General features: G+C 26.8%; 5 protein-coding genes across 8 annotated transcripts in view; 2 read left to right on the forward strand and 3 right to left on the reverse strand.

The window, feature by feature from the left end:
* Positions 1–1,484, forward strand: part of LOC102676286 (uncharacterized serine-rich protein C215.13) — a 6,871-nt gene extending 5,387 nt beyond the window's left edge. The window contains exons 3-5 of the mRNA XM_006617198.2: positions 763–913; positions 1,134–1,256; positions 1,337–1,484. Of these exons, the coding sequence (XP_006617261.2) occupies positions 763–913; positions 1,134–1,256; positions 1,337–1,461 (399 nt within the window). The 3' untranslated portion in view covers positions 1,462–1,484. The remainder of the gene's footprint in view (positions 1–762; positions 914–1,133; positions 1,257–1,336) is intronic.
* Positions 1–6,887, reverse strand: part of LOC102676651 (elongation factor-like GTPase 1) — a 28,191-nt gene extending 21,304 nt beyond the window's left edge. Inside the window, exons 1-3 of one of the 2 annotated variants that reach the window (XR_422014.2) lie at positions 3,459–6,887; positions 3,125–3,247; positions 2,839–2,993 (exon numbers count right to left, since the gene is read on the reverse strand). Coding sequence is in view for 1 of the 2 variants with exons in the window: in XM_006617200.2 (XP_006617263.1) it covers positions 2,839–2,993; positions 3,125–3,247; positions 3,459–6,001 (2,821 nt within the window). In the remaining variant the exon portion in view is untranslated. The remainder of the gene's footprint in view (positions 1–2,838; positions 2,994–3,124; positions 3,248–3,458) is intronic. The other variant, XM_006617200.2, reaches the window with a different exon arrangement.
* A 1,514-nt stretch (positions 6,888–8,401) lies between these two features.
* Positions 8,402–14,039, reverse strand: LOC102678403 (very-long-chain 3-oxoacyl-CoA reductase-like). Its single transcript, XM_006617214.2, has 4 exons — positions 14,021–14,039; positions 12,109–12,484; positions 10,839–11,182; positions 8,402–8,769 (listed from the first exon to the last, which is right to left on the reverse strand). The coding sequence occupies exons 2-4, from the start codon at positions 12,481–12,483 to the stop codon at positions 8,511–8,513; spliced, it is 978 nt and encodes a 325-aa protein (XP_006617277.1). The 5' UTR covers position 12,484; positions 14,021–14,039; the 3' UTR covers positions 8,402–8,510.
* A 1,069-nt stretch (positions 14,040–15,108) lies between these two features.
* On the reverse strand, positions 15,109–19,553 carry LOC102680085 (trichohyalin-like). Its single transcript, XM_031511171.1, has 5 exons — positions 19,250–19,553; positions 18,922–19,101; positions 17,933–18,108; positions 17,644–17,841; positions 15,109–17,471 (listed from the first exon to the last, which is right to left on the reverse strand). The coding sequence occupies exons 2-5, from the start codon at positions 19,093–19,095 to the stop codon at positions 15,428–15,430; spliced, it is 2,592 nt and encodes an 863-aa protein (XP_031367031.1). The 5' UTR covers positions 19,096–19,101; positions 19,250–19,553; the 3' UTR covers positions 15,109–15,427.
* A 99-nt stretch (positions 19,554–19,652) lies between these two features.
* LOC102678075 lies at positions 19,653–24,301 on the forward strand. 3 transcript variants are annotated; one of them, XM_006617212.2, is made up of 6 exons: positions 19,658–20,276; positions 20,999–21,156; positions 21,255–21,480; positions 21,570–22,573; positions 22,677–22,978; positions 23,349–24,301. In XM_006617212.2, the coding sequence occupies exons 1-6, from the start codon at positions 20,213–20,215 to the stop codon at positions 23,419–23,421; spliced, it is 1,827 nt and encodes a 608-aa protein (XP_006617275.1). In that variant the 5' UTR covers positions 19,658–20,212; the 3' UTR covers positions 23,422–24,301. The 3 variants fall into 3 exon arrangements, with proteins under 3 accessions (XP_006617276.1, XP_006617275.1, XP_006617274.1); XM_006617211.2 differs by having other exon boundaries at positions 19,662–20,276; positions 21,558–22,573; XM_006617213.2 differs by lacking the exon at positions 23,349–24,301 and having other exon boundaries at positions 19,653–20,276; positions 21,558–22,587; positions 22,677–22,818.
* Positions 24,302–24,953: the final 652 nt, after the last annotated feature.

Genomic DNA, 24,953 nt, shown 5'->3' on the forward strand with positions numbered 1-24,953 from the left:
CGTTCTTTTCTCTCTCTCTCTCTCTCTTGCTTTTCTTTAACATCATACACGAATACACGATAATTATTTACTTTTATTTATTTATTTATGTAATTAATTAAATTACGTCAATTCTATGAGAAGATAAGAAATCGAAAACAATCTTGTCTATTAAAGTATATATTTCAATTCATGATCTTAAAAAAAAATAACTTTCAAATTTTAAATATAAACTAGATTAATCTTATCTCCGACCATCTACATTTTTTCTCTCGTCTCCTCATTTATCCTCGAGAATACCATATATATATATCATGTGCCCGCGGTGTAGAAACAACGAAAGTCAGACGTACGAGAGAAAAAGAAGCGACAGAATGATGGCAGAAACCTTTCTAGAGTGCATAGCGCGTATACAAAAAAAAAAAAGTACGCTTGTTCACTTTCAACCAGTGTAACGAGTTTTCGAAATGTTAAACTAATGTTTTTTTATCCTAAATAATTTTATCCTAATAATTATCTTAAATAAACTATCCTCTGCAACGATAAAAAGACCATGCCAACTCAAATATCTTTATTTTTAATTAGAATTTGAAAGTTAGTTTCTAAATTTAATCGTTTAAATATTAAGCGATCAGAAATGATTTTTCTTAATTGAAAAATAAATTTTTTTTTTCTTTTTGCATTTGTATTTGCACATGCAAATTTGTTCCATAAAGAGGAATAACTTTAAAAAAAAAAAAAAAATGGCGCATTTGTTAATTGAAATTTTCTCTCTCGATTTAGGCTCTAACATTGGTGAAAACATGTGAACCAGTGGCGGAAATGCGCGAATGCAGAATACCAAGAGACTGGTCTCTCCTCGCGCTACAAAACGTACGAACAGGGAAATCTCATTATCTCGTTATATGTCGTTGTCCCGACGCCAATATATTGGGTAAGAAATACGAAGAGAGGAAGAAACAATATTTTCTAATTTTGAACGCTGATAATATTCTTGTGAAACAACACTATCTTCTTGTCCTTTTGAAATATTTCGAAAATGATCACATGTAATCATTTATGTCATCATATATTTTACGTGACTTTATATTTTAACACGAAATTTGATATAATACAATATATATGTATATATATATATATATATGTATGTATAGAGGGTCCTATGAGTCACGATCAACCAACATACGCGAGCGTGCCAGGAATACGTGTTTACGGGATGATGTGCGTGCAAGGGAATCGAAAAGGACGACCATTAAGATATAAGCGCAGTGTTGCAGGTATGCGCAATAGATTTTTGCGCAAATTAATCGTAACAATTATACCGAATGGTTGATTTCAACAAATTTCGTCTCTACAGATCATTTTCATCGAGAGATTGACGAGGAGTCTGCTGCATACAGCGACAGTGAAGAGACGAACGAACGATTGAAGTTTCCATGGTACAAAGTACGGCAACTAATGGATTCAATTATTTGGGATTAGATTTATTAGCTAAACTTCCAAAATAAGAAAAAAAAAAAAAAAAAAAAAAAAAAAAAAAAAAAAAAAAAAAAGAAAAGAAAAATCGATACGATAAATAATTACATTATGCTTAGCGTCATTTCACATTTTATTTATTAAGCATCTCTCCCTGCTTCGCTTCGCTTCGTTTATTTATCGATCCATCTATTTTTTAATGTTTATTTATATATCACGTTATATTATATTGTATCAATTGTACGTCAATAATACCCGTAACATCCATTCTGATATATTAAAGTAATGTGACAAGAGTGTCAAAGCCATTTCTTTGATAGACTTGTATTTTGTAATTCGGATTACACGACGTGATCGTATATAACGATCGAATGTGCAACGAACGTTGAATATATAATTGCTATTACTATGATATTGTATACCCTGGTTCAAACTGATTTGAACAACGACTACGTTCCTTCGAGATGATGAATGGATATAGAAACTTCTTCTGGCACTGTTCCAAATGTGCCTACTTTATCAACCGAAGATAAATATGAAAAATCATAATACCTTTTTCTTCGCGATCAGACATATCTCATTATCTACTCTAACATTTTAAAAATCTATCTATGATTTTTATCTATGATTTTTTTTTTAACAAAAGAATAAAATCATGATATTTTCACATTATTTCATACAATAAATTGCTTTTGATTTTTCATAGAAATAGCTGTTAAAATAAAATTTTTTTTCAAAATTATTATTGTTCAGCTTATATTCTGATTTTTTGCCGATGCGTTATTCAATGAAACCAATGAACGATGCACAAAAATCGTGATTACATCGAATAATATATTTCTTGTACTTGATTATTTAATGGACATTATGATAAAAAAAATTGAGAGACAAAAATTTATTAGGTAGATTAGAGAATAATATTATATTTGATTATAAATATCATATTTGATTATATTCTGTTAACTTAACTCTCTAATATCATATGATTCTTTTATCTATTGAGCAGATTTTTCTACATTTTTATGAATTTAAATTACTATATTTAAATTACTATTTTAAAATAATATACTATATTTTAAAATAATATTATATATAAAAATTTTTTACAAATTTATAACTGCAACAGTTATATTTAAAACTCATTAAACAATAAATTGTTTCTTTGTTTCTTTATAAATTTTTTTATTTTAATAATGAAAGATGTATATAGAAAAATTCAATAGTATGCATATCTTCTAATTGACCTAATAATATTCATTAATTCATAATAATCAATCTTTTTTTCCATTCATTATAATTTCAAATAGGAAAGGTACAAAACAATGAAATTGAAGAAATAAATAAATATAATAAAAATATCTGTTTAGAATTTATCTCACTTACCTAATACGTCCGAATTGACTAAAACACTGCAGCTATACATAGGTGTAACTAGTCGAGGATGTCTTGAATTGAAAGCACGGCGGCAAGCTTCTTTGCATGTCGACATCAAATGACCACCATCCACATGTCCTTGATTTTGATGTCCGTTATTTTCACTAATAACACATTTTTTTTTTTTTTTCAATATTCGATTCTATCATCGAATTAAACAAAAAGTAATAATACGAAAAAAATAGATAAATATTAAGAAACATTAATTTATTATACGAATGAAATGTATTTATACCTTTGAGAATCTTGATAAATTTCCCATTTCTTCACAACAAAACAGACACCCATCATAGGTTCTTCGCATAGAGGCCCAGCAAGCGTTGCCAATTGAAAACCGTTGACCATACCACTTTCATAACTATATATTATAAATAATATAAATTTAAGTATCAATTTAGGATGTTTGATCACGTTTATTAATGATATAAAATACTTTAAATTTATTTCGCTTAATTAATTTTATTTAATATAAAGAGGAGAGGAAATATGTGAAATCAAAAATGAATATTTATTATAATTATATTAGTTTTCTTCTAAAATTTAATTTTTCTACGTTGATGAATACTCACGGAGCACGTGAATCCGTAGACTTTGAATGGCCTTCCCAAAATTTTCTCTGTTTGTAGTCGGTTTCGTTTAACAAGATGTTAAGACCACAATTTCGTGGCCCGAATGACCATATTTTATCTAACACATCCTTCTGTCCCGCTTCTCGAAATGCAATCGCCAATTCAGTTTTAAACGTTTCTAATGCCCGTTGTTTCTTTTCTGACATCGAACACAATGATTCCATTTTGAGGTCCAATGCAATTTTTCCACTTTCTTCCTCTTTGTCTGAACGTGATTTATCATAATGATAGAACAGCTTTATTAAATCCACGTTTTTTTCCAAAATCTTAGTTACCTTTTCCGGTAAAGGTCTCGCGTCGATTTCAAAGTAACACTGTCGATTCGCTGTCCAAGTAGCAAAACTAACATCCTCGGGTTTTTTTTCAATCGCTTCGTTTACCATATCAACTTTCGGAGGAGGCACAACCGTTTCTCTAAATGGTACGATAGGTTCCGATACGTTTACATCAACTTTCGCATATCGTAACTTCAAATCTTCCAAACACCTTTCCAAATGCACTTCTCCAGCAGTGTTCAATACTATTTCCCCACTCTCTTGAATGTGAACAATGGCACAGGCATCCGCTTGATTAAGCAATTTCAAGCCGTTGATCAATGGCTGCAAATCATTCGGATGTTTTGGTTCGAGTGCAACACGCATTATGGGTACACCGAGTGAAGTTAGTTCCGAAAAAGATGGACAAGCAATGGTGGTGGAAAGGGTCGCTGTCTTTAATACATGATCCTCCAGATCACCAATTCCGAATACGTTACCAGAAAATATTTTATCGGCAGGTTCTAATTCTCTGCCCATCAAAAGGTACAGTTTTCGTATAGTAACTTTAGTCACGTGTTTTCCAGGTTTTAAATCTTTTAACGTGATATCCTCGTCTATCACAGATTCGCCCGCTTTTTGTCGTTTCAATATTTCACGTGGATCATGTTTTGGACCTAAAACGTATACACTGCATCCCTCTCTTAAACATCCAGAATAAATCCGAGCGAACGCTATTAATGTAGTTTCGGAATTTTCATCTTCCTCATCGATTTCTTTCGAAACCATATTTTCTAATTGCGAAGATTGACCGCCGTTTAAATTGCTGGTATTAATATCTTGCTCTGTATTTTCAGCCATTTGTTGTTTCATCATTTTTTCCGCGTGTTTTGTTCGTGCTATTTCTCTTCGTTGAGCCAACTCTTCCGAGGTTAAAGGTCTCGGTTTATTTTCTGGCAATACTTTTTTCTCTACTGGAAACATTTTCGATATAAATACAACGATAGGTGAATCAGGAGAAGGATCGCAAGCTAAAAATGTCTCTTTTAATTGTCTCGTTTCTTCTGGTAATGTAGAGAAATCAAAGTTTCCGCTTAGTAAACGTTCTACCTTTTCTGAAGTTAAATTATGCGGCGCTGGAACTTTTTCACATATAACATCGAGGCAGGCACGAGCCAAAGGTAACCACTGGGAACAAACTGCTTGTAATTGAGCCCTACAATCTGTATGCCTTAAATCTCTTGTTGTCAATTTAATATCCATTTTTTTAGCCATTGAAGCTACTTTTTCTTTATCCTTACGAACAGTTATTGTTTCATATAAAGACCAAAGATTATCCAAAATAAGTTGAACAAATAGAGGTTTTTTTGCTTTCTCTTGAGCTCCTTTCATTATTCTTTTCGTTTTAGTATTTACATAATAATCTCCCCAAAGTGTTTTCAATAGAACCTTTTCGCTAAAGCCTAATTTGGCTGAAAATATATTGGCAAATTCTTTGATGCCAAATCCCCAGCCATCTGTAGCACTGGAAAATAAGACATTACCTTGTTCAGGAGAAAAATATAAGTTGGAATCATCTATATCTTCTAGTACAGATTGCCAATCTGCTAGATTCCTCTCGGAAATGTTTTCCATTTTTTCTTTTCTCAATTCTTCTTTTTCTTCACGTTCCATTACATCACTGGCAAATAATTCTCCCATTACAGCATTGACCTGTTCTAAAACTTGTGTTAAATGCACATAAGCATCTAATGCAGACAATTTCATTTCTGTAATCAATCTATCTATTTTATTTAGTACTAAAATTGGTTTTAAACCTTCTGTATAAGAAATAGATAATGCGCTACGTGTTTGTGGACATACACCTTCTACCACATCAATCACAATGATGGCACCATCACAAAGTCTAACAGCTGTTGAGACTTCTGAAGCAAAATCTACATGCCCTGGAGAATCAATTAAGTTGATAGCAAATTCTTGACAATTATATTTATGATAAAGAGTAATAGAGCTCGATTTCATTGTAATTCCTCTAAGTTGTTCATCGGGACGACTATCTAAATATCGTAATTTACCAGCAAGTTTATTAGAAATAATTCCATTGCTAGCAACCAAGGAATCTGCCAAAGTCGTTTTGCCATGATCTACATGAGCTAATATACAAATATTTCTTATATTAGCTGGTTTGCTTTGAATTTCACTTAATTTTTCTGGACTAATGAGTCGCATTATGTGATTAATTGTGATTCTGTGATTAATTCATAAGCAAATATAAATGTGAATTTTTGAAGCATTGATAAATGTGCAAATATAAAATACAATATGAATATTAAACTGAATGATAAATCTTGAAGATTATAAGATGTGTAACACTGTCGATTTTATCAAACAAACGAAGAAATGATATAAGTACGTCGAAAAATAAAGTCTAATGTACAATATATTTTTATGTATACGATGTACTTATGAATATTAGCTTGATAAAATAATAGTAAACACTATTTCACTTTATTTTGTTTCCACAGTACGTAACGTTCGACAAACACAAGGATGTATCGTAGCTTTGTTGACATCGTCGTCGTCTTCCAAAGCATACCACTTGTTTCAGTTGCTCAATCGGTCGCAACACTGACAGATTATTAGTCAGAAAATGACGGTTGTAATTATTTCTTTTTTTTTTAATCTCACTGGACATATATTTGCTAAAGGAGAAATCTTTTTGACACTTTTCTTTATCTTCACAGGTTAGAATCATTAATATAAAATATTACTTTGTAGCTTGATCTTTTATCTTTTAATTAATAAATCTTTGATTGTGTAACCAAATATTGTTTTCAATCGTTACAAAAAAATTAATTTTAGCATTGCTTCGAAAAATTCCGAAATAAAAAACGTGTCGAAAATTTAGCGTGCACCAAAAATCATATATGTAGTCATAACACGTAACGAATAAATGCTCGAATTGTTTCTACTTTATTACTTTTTATCAATTAGTCATGAAAATTGCTCGAAAACAATCGTTATTAGCCTTATCAGAAATTGATAAACAATATTAAAACCTTATGCAAGAAAATTTCAGTTATAAGACATGTGTTATATGATATAAATGCACATGCGCAGAAGTATGAAATTTTGTGCCATCTATGACTATGTTCTTTAGCGCATTTATATAGAAAAAAAAATGATAAATTTTAGAATAAATAGTATTCGTTAAATCGAATAAAGTTATTTAAAATGGATCAAAAAACTAAGATTATAAAAAGATAAATCATTTTTTATTTTCATTTAAAATAACTTTTTGAATGATTTAAGAGTTATTATTTCATATGGAAATAATTATCTTAACATTTCTTGTTTACTTTTTATTTTTTATATAAATATATAAAAATTAGCTTGAATAAATTTTCTTAATATTTTCTATTAATAAGTTAAAAAATAATAAATGTAATGAAATGCAAAATTATTATTAAATTTTGCAGAATAAAAGAAAAAGGCAAATAATGGAAACAGATAAAGTAGGAAAAATTATAGAATTAGCGTCATCTCTAGTGTTATAGATAAAACAAACTAGAGAAGAAAAGGAAGTAATAGAGGTAAATAAAAGATGGAGATAGATTAAAAGTATTCAAATCAGCGCCATCTGCACAATGTCATAAATGAAACACACAAAAGGATAAGAAGAGATAGAAAGATAGAGATAAAGTAAGAATTGATCGCTAGCTCTATCTCTTGAGAGAAAGATTTTTCAATTATAGAATAAAATAGAATAAGAATTGAGAATTAGTATCATCTTTTGATTTTTGAAAGCATGTATTTAGTATTCAAAAAATGATGCTGGATCCTCAATTTTTATTATCTTATTTTACTTTTGATATTTTAATTTTTTAAGAGATGGCGATAATTTTGATAATTTTTATATATATATATTCTATCTTTTTTATGTGTTTCATTTACAACACTTTATTAGATATAATGCTGATTCTTCAAATTTTTATCTTATCTCCATTTTTCTCACTATTTTCTCTACTTTTTCTATACTTTATACTTCTATACTTATTTTTACAATATTCGTGAATAGAATATTAATAATGATATATGATTAATTATAGATGAAATATTTTGTCTATGGCTACTTATAAATGAATAAAAAAATTATTATTAACCGAAAATGGATAAGAAAATATTCAAATGTTTTTTGATCCTTCAAATAACTGATATCCTTGAATTAATTTGTTTAAAAATAAAGAGCAAATTATCTAGGAAAATAATATAAGAAAAAAAACTGTGATAAATTTTATTATACAATAATTATAAATACAATACAGATTATATGTACAAAGATTTTTACAAATAATTTAAAAACAATAATAGTTTAGAAATTGATTGAAAGAAAATAACAATTTAACGATATTAATTTGATAAAATTATATTTTAATATAATTCAGAAAAGATTTCGAATTTCTTATTATTTACATTGTACGTTTTAATTAAGCGTTTTAATTAACGTTATCGCATTTTAATTTAATTTATGAAACATGAATATAGATATATATAAAATACATATCTAAAATATACATATAAAATACATTATGCCTATCATATTTTTAACCATAGTAATGAATAGTATTACAAAGAGCAAAAAAGGCAAAAAAAAAAATAAGATAAATAAAGAACAGAAAAGGAAAGAATAATGGATAAAAAAAAAAACAAAATAAAGAGAAGAAATTAAATTTAGGATTCATTTAGTAATAACTGATGTTTCTTCATTAGTTATTTTTTCCATTTTTTCTTTCTTTTTTAATGCACGCTTTCTTATATTACACATGGTCTTACAAACTAACCAAAGCGTACCTTTTTCGCATATGTAACGTAAAGCATTTACAGAGGCGACTAATAAACCATGCGGCAAATAGCCTGATGTACACAATTCAAGACCAATTGTTTTTAATGTATGTTTTACATATTTCTCTGGAGTTGGCGCCATCCAAGTCGGTTTCCTAAAAATATATTTATATATATAATATATGAAAGATATTTTATTTATTTTGGATCTCTTAATATATAATCTTTGATAGTTTCGATTAGTCGTTAATTTCACTGATAAAAAAATTATGTCACGATAAAGTTATTTCGTTTGAAATGACAAATATTGAGATAATGACAAGGCTTTTTTCATGAGTCGAATTTATATAATTGTTATTGCTTAAGAACTTCAAGAAATAAACATGATTCATATTTGGAAATAATAACAATTACATTATTTATATATTTTTTTTCATTTTTTTCCAATTTTTATTGTTATTTAAATTTAAAAAATTTTTTTATTACTATAACCGATAAAGAATAAATTTCAAATAAAGTTTATTCTCAATATGATTATCTCATTACTTACTATTATTATATGCAGTGATTATTTAAAAAATAAATTATTTATAAAATAAAATTAATAAAATTAAACGGAGTATATATAGAGGATATTTATAGAGTTAAAACAAATACAAAGATTAGTATATTTATATAAAAATTTTGGTTGAAGCTTATTTATTAAAAATTTAAGTTTATTAAATCAAAATGTAATTTAATTTGAATTGAGTTTTATAATTTTTTATATCAAATGTAAATAGGTCAACGTATAAAAATTGATGCAATGCGACATTGGTGACAGTAAAAAATAAATTGACGTATGCAAAAAAAATATATGCATGCAAATTTTACTACGCAGAAAATTTTTATATAAGATCTATAAAATCCAGATACAAAAAATTGAAATTTTTACGTATAGAAAACGCACAATTATTGCATAATTATTGATAGTTATTATCAATAAAAATGATATTTTTTTATATATAGAATAATATATAATAAAATAAATAGAATTTCTTCGTTCAATTAAAAATTAAATAGAATAATTTTCTTGAATAATTTTTATAAATAAAGTTTTTAACATAATTAAAATTTTTTATAAAATATATGTATAAAAAATAATTTTAAAAGATAAACAAATAATAAAGTAATTTTTTTTTAAATGTAATTGTATATTTTAGGTTATTCAATTGATTTTGTAGATCTAATCTCAAAAATAATAATCTATAAAAAAATATCATATATTGAAGTTTGTATAAAAGAATCATTAATTTAAGAATTATTTTAATTTGAATTTTATATAACTCATCCTATAAAAGATACGGAAAACATAAAAGTATTTCGTATATTCCGTTTTGCAATATGATAAAGATTTCGTTATAATCATAACGTTTTATGTATTTAATTTATATTATTTAAAAAAAAAATCAAATAAAAAGCAGATATTATCATGTGACTTTTCGTCAGATTCTCGAATCCAGCAATTAAAAATGTTTCATTTAGAAAAATAAAATAAATATTTTGTAATATACATTTTATAATTAAATAACATTTTAATTTTCTTTTTAATTATTGTTTTTAATATTTATCTTTCTTATTGTTCATCGTATCATGTCTGGAAAGAAATGTAAATCAAAATTTGAAGAATCATTAATTGTTATTAATATTTATCGTTCTATATAAATGAAACTTGGTTATTTTTCAGATCAGCAAAAATAGCCAAGATATTAAAAAGCAAAAGATAAATGAAATAAAGAATTGTCCTCGACAACAAATGAAATAAAAATATTCACTTATTTAAATTTGTTTAAACTTACTTTATCTAACTTGCAAATGGATGTACGTGCATATATAATAAATGCATATATATAATAAAATATATACGTAATAAAAAAAAAAAAAAAAGAAGGAAGGAAAATTTTTAAATTTCATTTTTTTTTTTTTTCTTTTTTTTTTTTTTTCTTTTTTTTTTTTTTTCTTTTTTTTTTTTTTTCTTTTTTTTTTTTTTTCTTTTTTTTTTTTTTTCTTTTTTTTTTTTTTTCTTTTTTTTTTTTTTTCTTTTTTTTTTTTTTTCTTTTTTTTTTTTTTTCTTTTTTTTTTTTTTTCTTTTTTTTTTTTTTTCTTTTTTTTTTTTTTTCTTTTTTTTTTTTTTTTTCCTATTTTTTTTTTTTTTTTTTTTTTTTTTTTTTTTTTTTTCACTTACGTGATCTTTGACATCTTAGTCGCCACTGGACCAGGAATGAGGCATTGTACAGTAACACCGAATGGTGCGGCTTCAGCGGCTAAATCTTCGCTGAGCTTGATAACGTAACACTTGCTGGCTGCATACACAGTTAAGTAAGGAGATGGCATAACAGCCGTAGCCGAGCTGATATTTATCAAAATGCCCTTTTTACGTTCGAACATTTGAGGAAGAAGGGCCCTTGCGACTCCTGTCATTGACGCCACATTCAACTGCAAAATCTGAGCTATGCTTTCCTCCGAGACATTCGTGAATAATTCAGGATGATCATAACTGGCTCCTGCATTATTTACCACTATTGCAATCTAGAATTTTAATTAATCAATTCTAATTATTTCTTGAGAATATTAATGAATGTTAATGATAAAAGTGGCATGATTTTTTGTATTGTAAGATTAAATAAAAATATCAATCGTTACAGAATAAATTTTCTAATGTAGTATAATGTTTCTCAATTTCTTAAATTCAAGTAATTTGTATAACTGACATAATTTTATTAATATTATCTTAATAACTATATTATTAATTACTTTATAGAATATGACGATGTAATTGTGTTAAAGTATCTGTTAAAACCTATATATTACCATTTAAAAAATAATTAAATAATAGTTTAGAAAATATTCGAGAATAAGAATTAAGAATCTATATATTACCATTTAAAAAGTAATTAAATAATAGTTTAGAAAATATTCGAAAATAAGAATTAAAAATCATTAATATTTAGCAATCTGATATTAATTTGAAGAGATATTAATTTTACAAATAAAATAAATATATGTATAATCAATCACAAGTCTTTATATATATTATTTTATAAGGAAATTCATTTAATCCGAAAATTTAATCCGAATAGTTTGTGCTATATATATATATATTATTATAAATAAAATATATATTTAGAAAATTTTTTTTATCAACAGAAAATCTCTATAAAGATATGAAATTATTTGAACTAAAGCATCTTTTCAAATATCAATTTTTATGAGCTAATTAACATTTGCTATTATTTAAAAAAAAAATTTAACATAATATAAATAAAAAATAAGAATATAATTAGTAAATATAATTAGGTTGTTTTTTATTTTCCATAATTATCTTTGTTGAATATTAACAAATGAAAATTAACAATGTCCATGTCGTAAAAGTAACATAGTGACTCATCATAATAACGAACGTGTTAAAAGAGTAAGAATAGAAAGACGGATAAAAAATATTAAAGAAAGAATACCTCGAGCTCTTCAGTGGCTTTGGCAATTTTGGCATAAACCGCTTGTCCCTCGGTCAAATCTGCATCCACGATTCGAACTTGAACTCCATATCGTTCTTTGATCTCCTTCGCGACTTCTTCGAGTTTTGACAGAGATCGCGAAACCAGCACAATATCCAAACCTTTTTTCGCTAATTGTTCCGCGTACGCTTTCCCGATACCGCTTGTGGCACCTGTGATCACTGCCCATTTACCCTGTGTTCTTGGGTCAACACCGAATCCAAAATTCGGTCCTATTAATTTCTTCCACACAAGAACGCTTATTCGCCATAGAATTCGCAATCCAAGCAATCCTAATACAACGAACGATATTTTTTCCCAACACGTTAACGTCATCCTGAAACGACGAAAAAAATCAACTTGGCCGTCACTTGAAATTTCTTCGGTCGAAACGATACTCTCGAAGAATTACGATTGTCTATCGATGTTGATTGAATCGCGACGCAAATCTGTTTTTCCCCCTTTGTAACGTCTTCTTTTCATACTACTACTTGCCATAATGCAATGATCAAACGAACTTAACCATTGGTCGGTTCTGATGATCGCAGTCGTGACATTGGACCTCTATTATCACATTGTATAACATACTATTGGATATGATGATTTATTCAAAAGTTCTTTGAACCCAATTTTTTTTCTATTCGATTTTTATTCTTTTTATAAAAATTTATTATATTATTACTTATTAATCCGGGAGTAATAAAAAAATATTTAAAAATTTTCTATCAATCATTTGATTTCAAAATTGCACGAGTCGAAGACGGATGTTTAACTTGAATTTACATGTGTAAATATTTTTTTACTTGTTCTTCAAAATTCAAATTGAATAATGTTAAATATTTTTTATCTATTATTATTAGATATATTTTGCTAAATTACATTCAGAATATTAATAATAGCCAAATCTCTAAATTTCTATAGGCTTAATGTTTCTATAGATAATTTGTTAACGTTAATTATTATTTCTTTTTATAAAGAATTTTTTAATTAAAAAATAAAATAACAATCTGAAAATCTAGAATAGAACATATTTGGTGCAAAAATTAAAAAGATCACGACACTAAAGAAAATAAAAAATTTAAATATATTCAATGTAATGCATAATGTGTAAGAATTAAAATTTCAAATTGAAAATTCATTGACATAGATAATAATATTTCAAGATTCAAGTTATTTTCTGAAAGTAAATACTATTTTAAAAATTTCATGGAACCGAAATTTGTAAAATTTAATCGATTAATATATATTTATTTTTTAGAAAACTATTTTTTCATATACTTGTAAACACGATCACAGTATATTATACATTAAATCATATTTATTATATGATATATATATATATTATATTATCGCAGTATTATGAAATTTTCATAAAATTATTATATTTATTATATTTTAACATCATATTTTAACATCTTTTATGTAATAACAATTATAAATAGAAATTCTAATAAAAAAATTTCAAAAAATATAAACAAATTACATATAAATAAGTTATAATTAAGTTTTAAATTAAATTTAGTTTATGTTATTTATTGAAACAAATTTATATAATATATTAAAATTTATTTTATATCTACAAACATGTGAATTAGAAAAATACAAATCGCTACATTACATGTGATTATATATACCAGATATTATATTTTGATACAGAAATATTTATTATATTTTATATAAATTTCTTTTTTGTATATAAACAGAATTTATTTCACTGTTATCCGTTTGTAGACATTAATTAACGATTTCAATGCATCATATGAGAATAATATTTGCGATAATTTATATATTCTACTATATATATATTGAATTGAATATATATGCGTAAACAAAAGAACAGATAAGTATTCGTGAAAGTATTTATTTTACTTACTTTTATTTGATATTGTTGAAATTGATATTAATAAAGATGATAATAACGTTGATAATAAAGTTTTTTTCTTGATTTGACGTATTTCTCTTCAACACAATAAAAATGTAGTGGATGTGAAACGATTAAATTCATTAATATGTAAAAATTTCAAAAAATAAGCAAAAATTCATGTAATCTGATTTCGATGCTCTCGTATTATTATCGCGAGAATTGGATTAATTAATTCAATTATTCAAAATATCAACGAGGAAATGAAAAATAGAAAACAAATGACATGTTGTGAACGAGTTTCAAAGGTACCGAACAAACCAGACTAAATCGGATCACGGAAGTGTACGAAGAGAGTATCGAAGAGAGTACGAGAGAAAGCGGAAAAGGGAAGAGAAAGGTAACGTGAAAGTGGAAGGGGAAGAGACAGAGATTGGTGAAAAGGAGGAGTGGAGGGGAGTAGAGGAGAGAAGGAAGCAACTAAATATTAGGGGAAGAGATGGGTAGTTGAAGGAAAGCGAGGAAGCGAGAAGATATAATATCATGGTACGGTCGATGTTGGAAGCAAATGTGGGGAGTTTGCGCGGGCGCAGACATTATGGATGCGAATTCACGTGATCGTGGACGTAATATATGTTCCGTTCGATGCATATGTAGTGGAAATATGTGATTTGGATATTTAGATGTCAGCGTTTAAAAGAAAGTTATTGCTTACATCTTTCCGTTGTTAAAAGTGGGGAATAGTTTATTTTTTCTTTGACATATTTCATTTTGACATACTTCTCCGTAATAATAAAATATTCTCGATTAAAAAAAAGTAAAATACTGTCGATAATTTATTTTTGCATTTTTCTTTACTTATGTTATGTTATTATGTATTTGCTTGAATATATCGAGAAATATGTATATCCAATAAATAAAACTAAAATTTAAATGCATACTACAAATATATAATGAATTCGAATCGGTTTTTATTTTGATTATAGATCGATTATAATATAACTGATTTCGATTTACATATTAAAAATTTTGTTTCATTTTTATTTTCTTATTTATAAATTATGAAAGTTTTTATATTTTTTTGTTTTCGCTTTTACATTTTTCCTTGCTTTGATTATTGTTTGATTGTGTCGAATAAGATAATTTATTATTAAACTTGTGATCAAATGATTAATTGATATTCTCACATGTATCTCAAATATTTCATTAATTAAATATTATTGTGCTTAATATAATATAATATTTGAATTTCACATAATATGTAATAATATCATATGTATAATTGAATTGTGTTGTATGCATTTACACGAATTCATACATATGTATAAATACATATATGTTTTGTAGTATTTAAATAAAGAATAGCAGAAAACAGTAAAAAAGTTTGAAAAGAATAACAAAATCAATAGATGTCACATATTAAGCACGCAAATCGGTAGTATTAATTAACCGTTCTGAAATATCGGGCATAAGTGCTTTTGATCTCTTTTTCGATAGTGTTCCTGTTTTAACAATACGTCGACCAATTAACATTGTACGATTACGATTTGCTTGATGCAGAGTTTGTAAATGAAAACGTCTCCAAAGTAAAGCTTTGGTATCAATGGATTTTGTCCAATCGTGCCATTCTCCACGAGTAATCTTCTCACTTTCCATTTCCAATATCTTCTCGATTACACTGCGTAACCATATATTCCAATCTTTAGCTACATCACTGATATACTCTAGCCATCTAGTCCAGTCCCTAATTTCTAAAGATTCTACTTCTGGCATATATTGTTCCATGAATGCAAGCTGCGATTGAGTTAATAACGATCTTAACCAAGTTGCAATTTTTCCACATACTATATTCATAGTAATCTTTAAATCTTCCGTTAAGAGATCTGGATTTTCCAATCTTACTATATTACTCAACTTTTCGTAGATTGCACGATGTATGCCATTTGTTATTGGATCTTCACCCGTATTTTCTGGTGCACTTTCTATCATTTTATAAATAGTATCGATTATTTTGTCAAAAGTAAGATAAGGAAGATCGGTTTTAAATACGTCCTCCAAAGTCTTCATAATATCTATTTCTTTAGGTACTTCCATAGGTTCTAATGAAATCTTTTTTGGAGATACCCTTACTTCGATTTCTTTTTCTTTTATTTTTGGTACATCTTCTACCTTTTCTTCAGCTTTTGGTTCTGCCTCTTTTTCTCTTTTTATTTCTGCCTCTTCACCTGGCTCTTCAAGTTCTGTTTCTGGTTTTGCTTCTGGTTGTATATCTGCTTCTATTTCTGATTCTGGTTTTATAGTTTCTTCTGGTTTTATATCTTCTAGTTCTGACTTAATTTCTTCCGGTTTTGTAATTTCTTCTGTTGTCATTTCTGGTTTTGTAGTTTCTTCTTGTTTTATATTTTCTTCTGGTTTTGTTTCTTCTTCTGCTTCTGTTCTTTCTTCACCTACCTTAGGTGTTTCTAATTCTGTTTCTGTTTCCATTTCTTGTACTGTTTCTGATTCTGGTTCTGTTCCTATTTCTTGTACTGCTTCTGCTTCTGTTTCTGTTTCTGTTTCTTGAATTGCTTCTGATTCTGTTTCCGTTTCCACTTCTTGTGCTGCTTCTGCTTCTGATTCTGTTTCTGTTTCCACTTCTAATACCAGTTCTAATTCTGGTTCTGTTGCTTCCGTATCTTCCATTCGTGGTCGAGCCTCTACTTCTGCTTCAACTTGCGGTTGTGGTTCCGTTTGTATCTCTGTCTCTTGTTCTTCTGGTTGTACTTGAGCTTCTTTTTCAATTTCTACTGGTTTATCTGCTTCATCCACTGCTTCATCTACTTTTTCAAGTTTAACCTCCTCTTCTTCTTCCTCCGTTATTTCTTTCTCCGGTTCTTCTTCTTTTACTTTCTCTTCTTCTTCTTCGATCATTTTTGCATCTTCTTCCCAATCATCTTCATCGTCATCCTCGTCTGGATATTTCTTTTCAATCTCTTCCTCCTCCACTTCTTCGTCCTCGTCCTCCTCTTCTTCCTCTTCCTCTTCATCTATTCTCATTTCTTCTTCTTTCTTTTTACATCGTTCGAGAAGTTTTTCTTCTTGATATTGAGCAACCTCAAATAGCACTCCGGTCACCCAACAGGCTAATACATCAGCCAAATAACGTACTTGTTGCGATTTCCGATCTTCGTCTTTTGGTTGACTGTATTCAAGAACATTTATCAATCGTCGAACTATCACTTCTGCGATATCTTTAATCTCTGATTTAGGGAATGGACATTTCCATTTTAAGATACTTCGAACGAAACGCTCAGCTATCAGATATTGAGTAGAAACCGAATCTTTCTCGAAAGATCCTACCGTTGTAATACCAATATTTTGTCTTTTCATTTTGTTTGTCTCTTTAAATTGCCATTGATCAGTTCTCTTTTTCCTTTTCTTCCCACGCGTTTTCTTCTTTCTACGCGAGATCGTTGCAGCTTGCCTGTAACAAATATTTCACCGTAGCTAAATAAACTTAATGATATTTAAAAATATTCTAATATTATTTTTGAAATCGACAAACAAGAATCGTTTATTTCTTTTATCATATACTTTTCAATGAAAAATAAAAAAAAAATTGTTTACACGAAAAATTATTTAAATCAATATATTACTCAGGAGTTAAACATGTTTCCTTTTCCACAGTTCGAACGAGATTATCCAAAAGAGCTGGAGGTAATATTGACGCGCCTTGTTGTAAAGTTATTAACATTTTGTGTCTTGTTGGTTGAGCCAATTCTTTGATTCGTTGTGATACAGGTTTCAATTTTCTAAGCACCATTTTCTTTTCACATTCTGGTGGACATTTACGGCTATATGAAAGTATTAAAATCATTTGTACATGGTTTTATTAAAATCAATCAAATTGTATTATTAATAAACATAAACATTAAAACATTTTACCTTGGAGTTGCTAATATATCGATGTAATCTTGTTTTGTCAAACAATGCCTAGGTATAACTTTCAATTTTGGAAATGTACAAGGTTCTCCAACTACGGAAACCATCGCAAATCTATCTTTTTTTTTTCTTCTTCCTCTTTGTGTTTTGCAATCAAGCTCATTTATTTTATCCACGTGCTACTGAATAAATTTGTCATAAAGTTATGTAGATAGATCTTTTATTAATCTAATGATAAATATAAAATGTCAATTTATTAAGATTAATTAATATTAAGATATTAATGTGATTACAAATTATTATGAATTATTTTCAAATAGAAAATAATTAATAGTTTAAATAATAGAAAAATATAATAAAATGATAATGAAAATGAAATATAATAAAATATAAAAATTAAAAATGAGCAAAAGAAAATGTATAAAATAAACATATATATGTTTTTACATTTACATAGTTCTATCATAAATTCTCAATTTATTGCTATATATATATATCATATATTATCAATTTATTGCTATTATTATTAGATGTCTTTTGACAAAAATTATATCGAAAACCAAATGATAGTGTTTCAGAATATATATCGTATATTTTAACTAAAATCGATTTGATTATTTTTCATAAAAAATTATTTGAAAACAGAATATTAAAAAAAAACTTTGCTGCAATAGTATCTTTCGAAACTTTGAAAAATATCAAAAATGTTCGTTTATTCGAATATAAAAATATTATAATAAATTTTTAAAATTATCTTAAAAATTAACATAAATTGAAAAGAACTTTGATGGTAATTTAATATTTTATAAATTTGTATAAAATAAAGAATGATTATTTGAATAATACCCTTCAAATTCTATTTATTACATTTATATTATTTATATGTATGTAATAAAACTTATGATAGAATAAATGTAGTGGTTTTGTTTATATAATATATTCAAGATAAAAAAAAAGAACTATTTTAAAAATATTAAAAATATTCAATTTGCCTTAGGTTTTTTTGGAATTTTCTCGGGTTCGCAATGTACCCATCTTTTCTTTTTTTCTACTATTCGTGGATAACCTTCGAACGTATCATCCTTTTGCCCTCTTTTTATTTCACGGTCGACAGAAGTAGCCCGTTTAATATCTTCGGGAGAATCATCAGTCTTTTCCATACTCATCTTTTTCTATAAATAATATGTATATAATTTTACTATGTAATAAAACAGACACATGTAATATTTAAATATTTTGTTCTTATTCTTTTTATAATTTAAATATAAAGATATATTTTTGAATAATTTTTTTTTTTTATTCATAAAATACTGATCATACCTATGTATGTGTATAATGTGCAATTACTATTTATAAAATCTGATCGAAAATGCAAACCGTTACGATATTTTATATTTTTATTATTATCTCTTTATACGCTTTGATCTTGAATCTTTGTTTGATGTTTGAAGAGGGAGTATTGAGTTAGATGTACTTGAAATTTGTATTACATTTTACTTGGGACCGTTAAATATGATAGGTTAAATGAGAGGTTAGAGAAAGAGGTCTGTTTTGTTTCAGAAATATAGATTTTCATCTCGTTCGATGTATCTCGCATTTGAATTAATGCATATATAATACGAAATATAATATGAAATATAATATGAATATAATATGAAATCAAACAACAATATGAATAAAAATTTAAAAGACAAAAAAAATGAAAGAAAGCGAAAAGAGGAAAAAGAAAGGAAAAGAGAATAATATATATGATAAAATGACAGAGAATCGAAGAATATTTGCGTAAACGAGGTAATTCGACTACAGTGGGTAAAGTCACTAGAAAACATGCTGGTGACTGAGGCACCAAAATAATGATGATTCCTACTCCTACAAACTACAACAGCAACTCGAAGATGGCGGTAGTTACGATATCAGTGCTCGACACCGATAGCTGCTCCGTTTACTAATCGATCATTCCGGGTGTCGGGAGTCGGTGCAAAGTAGATGCAAGTTGGTGTGCCTATTTGAGAGAACGCATACTGCACAAGGGGATACTTGGAAGTAAAAGAAGTGTTTCTAAGATATGCGGGTGTGTGAAAATAACTGTTGCTCCTGTATAAGCGACCCGTGATACAGGTGTTTAGTACAAGATGCTAATTTGAATTGTGTCATGAAAAATGTTGGAAATCAACGAGAGTAACTCAACGGAACGAAATACCATTTGAAACTTCCAAGGATATCTTCACTTTGTTACTACACTGTGCCGAATAATTATGATTATGATGAGATAACAAACGCAGAATGAAATACAGTGGCAGTAACCTTCTTGGTTATGCAGTTTACGCGTTTATTCTATTTTTTAATGGTAAGTAAAATATGAAACTTTTTTTCTTTATAATACCGATTTTTCTATTGTTTTAGTCAAATGCTTTTTTATTTCTATTATTTTTTCTTTTTTTAGTCAATTTTTTTATTTTTATTACAAATTATCAGAACTTTTTATTCCACAGATTTGATTAAGTTCGATTAATCCTGATTAACCCTAATTTAAAGCTATGCATCTATAATTCAATAAATGAATGAGATATTATTTGTTATCATTTAAAAGTTTTAAATTTTGTCTTTATTCTTTATATCAATTAATTTTTTTTATCATTTTGTATTTACATACACGTTTAAAACGCATATTCAAGCTAATAATAAATTTATTTTTTTTCTTCTTTTTTTACTTTCAATATTTATATCAGGCGGCAATTTTTAACTGTCTCTACTTAGTAGTTTGTCCGATTGACGTAAGGTGCATGTATGACGCATGTACTTGCCGCTTATTTGATGACTTCAAACGATATGTGCGTGCTATTTTTTTATTCGTATTATATAAATTTATTATATAAATTATATATATATATATATATAATCAATATAATAATTATTAATTATAAAATAAATTATAGATAAATTCATATATATTATTAAACAAATATTTAATTTATGAATTTAATTTCTTATATTTTCATTGTTTAACAATCAAGTAAATAAATAAATAACAGGTTTTTATAAATATTTTTACAAATATTATTATTACAGTTATTCATGCAGAAAGTGGTGTTACCTGCAAAGATCAACAAGGACGATCTTATGAAAATACTTTTATATACATTCCTGGTCCAGAACCTTGTACATTATGTGTATGTGATAATGGCAATCCAAAATGGTGTAAAGCACTTGTTTGCAAGTATGCAGAGGTATTTCAAATGCTAAAATAATTATATTGCTTTGCATTTTATATTATTTTTTTTCTATGTGATTAAAAATTTATTCATAATTCATATATATCAAACAGGAATATTGTAAATCTTCCCGGCATATTTGTTGTCAATATATTTGTTTGGATGATACATTATTATCTATACCAAATGATAAAACTGATGGGATTGGTAGCAATACCACTGATGCTACTACAAATTATGATATAGGACTACGATCTGTTGCTAGCTTTGTAACAGCTGTATTGTCATTAAGTTTATTATTTTTTTTAATACATCGATTGCGCCAAAGAAAAATACGAGGTATTTTTGTTTTACAATTTGTCAATTGTTTTTTTTCTTAGAATAGTAGATAAAAAATATTGATTATTTTGTAAAAGTTTGTGTGGCAGGAAGGCAAAACAGACAGTTAGCAGAGGACCAAAGAAATTTAGGTAGTATGGGATATTTAGATCGAGATGGATTATCACATGGTGTTCCTATGGATGACATTCCATGTGGAGCTAGTTATCCATTATGGAAACCACCTAATAATTACTTTCCTCGTGGCGAAGCTCCACCACCTTATGAAGAGGCAGTAGCAGCAGCACGGGCAGAACAAGCTCTTTTATCAATGAATCCACAAACGCTTCCACAACTAAGTTTTCCAAATACCTATTTGCCAAATACTAATAGTCGTACAAGTATATCATTAGTAGGAAGTACGCAAAGTGGCATAAATGGTAATTCATCGACATTAATTTGCGACAATGGTATAACAGATCAAAGTGGCTTAATCTCAACACCAAGTAGACCAATATCAAATCCAAATATATATTCTAGTTATCATCAATCGAATCAAAATGAAACATTATCTCCAAGTGTTAGTGTAGGAACTTCAACGACGAGTTTTACAATGGGAACAAGTACTTATGAGAATTTACCTACTCCCATTGGAATTCCAAACTTTGTTAATCAGCGTCCTAATGTAACTGTGCAACCTTTATCTAATATGCAATCTACTATTCCAAAAAGTTATCAAACACATACTACTCTCCCTCGTCAAACTGGAGCATTTACAATATCTGCAACTTTACCAAATTCTAGTGTAACTGCTCATCGTACAATTCCTAGAACTTTGACAACTCGTACTGGTGCAAAGTTACAAGATATTATAAATGATTGCACTCAGAAGGAATTTTTACGACCTACGATAACAACCGATCTTACGACTCCGAATTTACCACATTCCACGCAACAAAATGCTATGATTAAATTAGAAAATACAAGAGAAAATGCAAATACATTTTCTGAAGATATACAAATACAGCCTTCTCCTGCATCTTCTTCAGGATTGCAACAAATTGAAAGACAACCTTTGGATCATAAAATAGATATAAAATCTCATGATTTTAAGGTGTAGTACAAAATGTAGTGTTGATATTGTATTTTTATATTCAAAACATTATAAAATTTAATTTTTTAAACGTATGTTATATAATAATTTTCATGCATTTCAGCCACCATTGAATATAGCTAATGATATTAATGAAGAAGGAAGCTTTGAATCAGTAGCATGCACTTGTAGCATGCAAGCTCTTTCTACTCTTCATGATGATACAGACGATTATAGAAGCGAATGTGAAAATTGTAAAAGCGCAACAGGTTCTCGTTATTATTTAGATAATGAAGATGAATTGATTACTTCTCCTCATGAAACTATGACATTACATAGAAGACCAGATGAAACAGCTTCAAATACTACTCCTCAATATTATAGAACTTCACTCACACTGCCTATAAGTACCCGTCAACGAACAAGGTAATTATAAAAAATAAGTTATTCTTCTCTTTTGTTAATATTTCATTACATTAAAATTATTTATTAAAATGTCATATAAAATTATAAAAATTATGAATATATTATAGTATAGTATAATAGAGTAAAAAAGATTTATTTTCTGTTTTTTTATTTATTATTATTATTTTTTTTATTATTTATTTTATTATTTATTATTATTTATTTTATTTTCATTTTTTAATAATATCTTCTTTTTATATTATCTTCTTAATATAAAATATGTTTTTAAAAATTAATAAACTAAAGAAAATGAATGTAATTTTTTTATAAAATTCATGCTGTGATACTGATATCTATAGGATATAATTTACTGATATTTCTTTATACTTAGGAGCACCGGCGTTCGAGAAAATTGGTTCAACCCTATGCCACAAAGTTCTACAGAATCTTCAGATGAAAATTAATTGCAGTTATATGTTTCCCATATATCATATAATTATTAAGATGATTTATAATACACTATCAATGATCAAAATTCAGTATTATGACAAATGAACAATGTTCATATTTTATTGCGTTGCAGAACACCAGTTATTGTTAAATAATGTTACATTGTCAAATTTTACTATACAAATGAAATTTTTTCTATCTTATTCACTGTGTATAAACTGTTCACATATTCAAGCTATGTATGATTTATGAAAAAGATGAGTCACATTTTTGCTCTCATAGTTTTTCTTTATATGTTATTAAACTATGAGAGCAAAATTTAAATATATTTATTATATATAATTTCGATATTTAAGTTAAAAAACAACAGCTAAGGAGCAAAATAACAATTTATATTTTTAAAATTTTTTTTAACTATGTTCGATGCATATCATTTGTTAGAATTTAATCAAAATTATTGTTAAAAATACAATTTTTATCTTTTAATCCCTGCGGAGTTGAATAATATAGTATATATATATATTTCTAGGTACTGAATAACGCAATAAAATATAAAGAACAGATTGGTTCACACTATATACATTATATCTATCTTTTATTATTTGATTAGTAATCATTGATTTACTTATTTGGTAAAATGATTTTAATGTTTATCATTCAATAACATAAACAAAATGTGACTATAGGATAAAATATGAAGGTAAGTTTCTCAATAACAATTTGATAAATTTTTGAAATATTTATATGTCATTATATGTACATACATTATATTAGTATTTATATTACTATTAAATTTATAAAGTTTATTATAACTTTTTTTTTTATTTGAATTTTTTTATTTTGTATAGAAATTTTTATTCAATTGTATTATTTGAATATAATATTTTAAATGAATTACAAATATTATTTTTATATTAATTTTGATTTTATTCTGATATTTTAACAAAAATAATTAAAAATATAATTGTTATATATTAATATTTTCTGATATTTCAAAATTTTTTTTTTTTTGAATATGTAAGTGGCGAAAAATTTAAATTACATTGAACATAATTCAGTTCTTAAAATTTGAGTTTTTAATGTTTCGATTAATTGTAAAAAATTAATAAAAATCTTAATAGTTTTTAAAATATTAAAATTTCAATGATTATTCAATATTTTGCATATTATAAAATATTAAACAATCATCAATATTCTTAAACTTATGAAGACTTTCGAAACTTGAGACTTTTAAATTTAAATATCAAATCACGTTCGAAGTGATTGGAATTTCCAGTACTGAAAAATTTCGAGTCATTTTAAAATTAAGATTCGAACACTTATCATGTATACCTACATACAACGTGCAGTGCACAAATATATGTTTTGAAATTTTTTAAAAATACATATCACTATTAAGTACAACCGCCACACATACAATTTATATCAAAATTATATAAATATATTCATTTCAGTTAATTTTTGATATATTTATTATTTCTTAGTTCTTTTAATATAAAACAAATAAATATGCATTATGTTAAATAATTATATTATATTATAAAAT

Source organism: Apis dorsata, unplaced genomic scaffold, assembly GCF_000469605.1.
Source record: "Apis dorsata unplaced genomic scaffold, Apis dorsata 1.3 scaffold_293, whole genome shotgun sequence".
In the NCBI taxonomy this organism is placed as follows: Eukaryota; Metazoa; Arthropoda; class Insecta; order Hymenoptera; family Apidae; genus Apis; species Apis dorsata.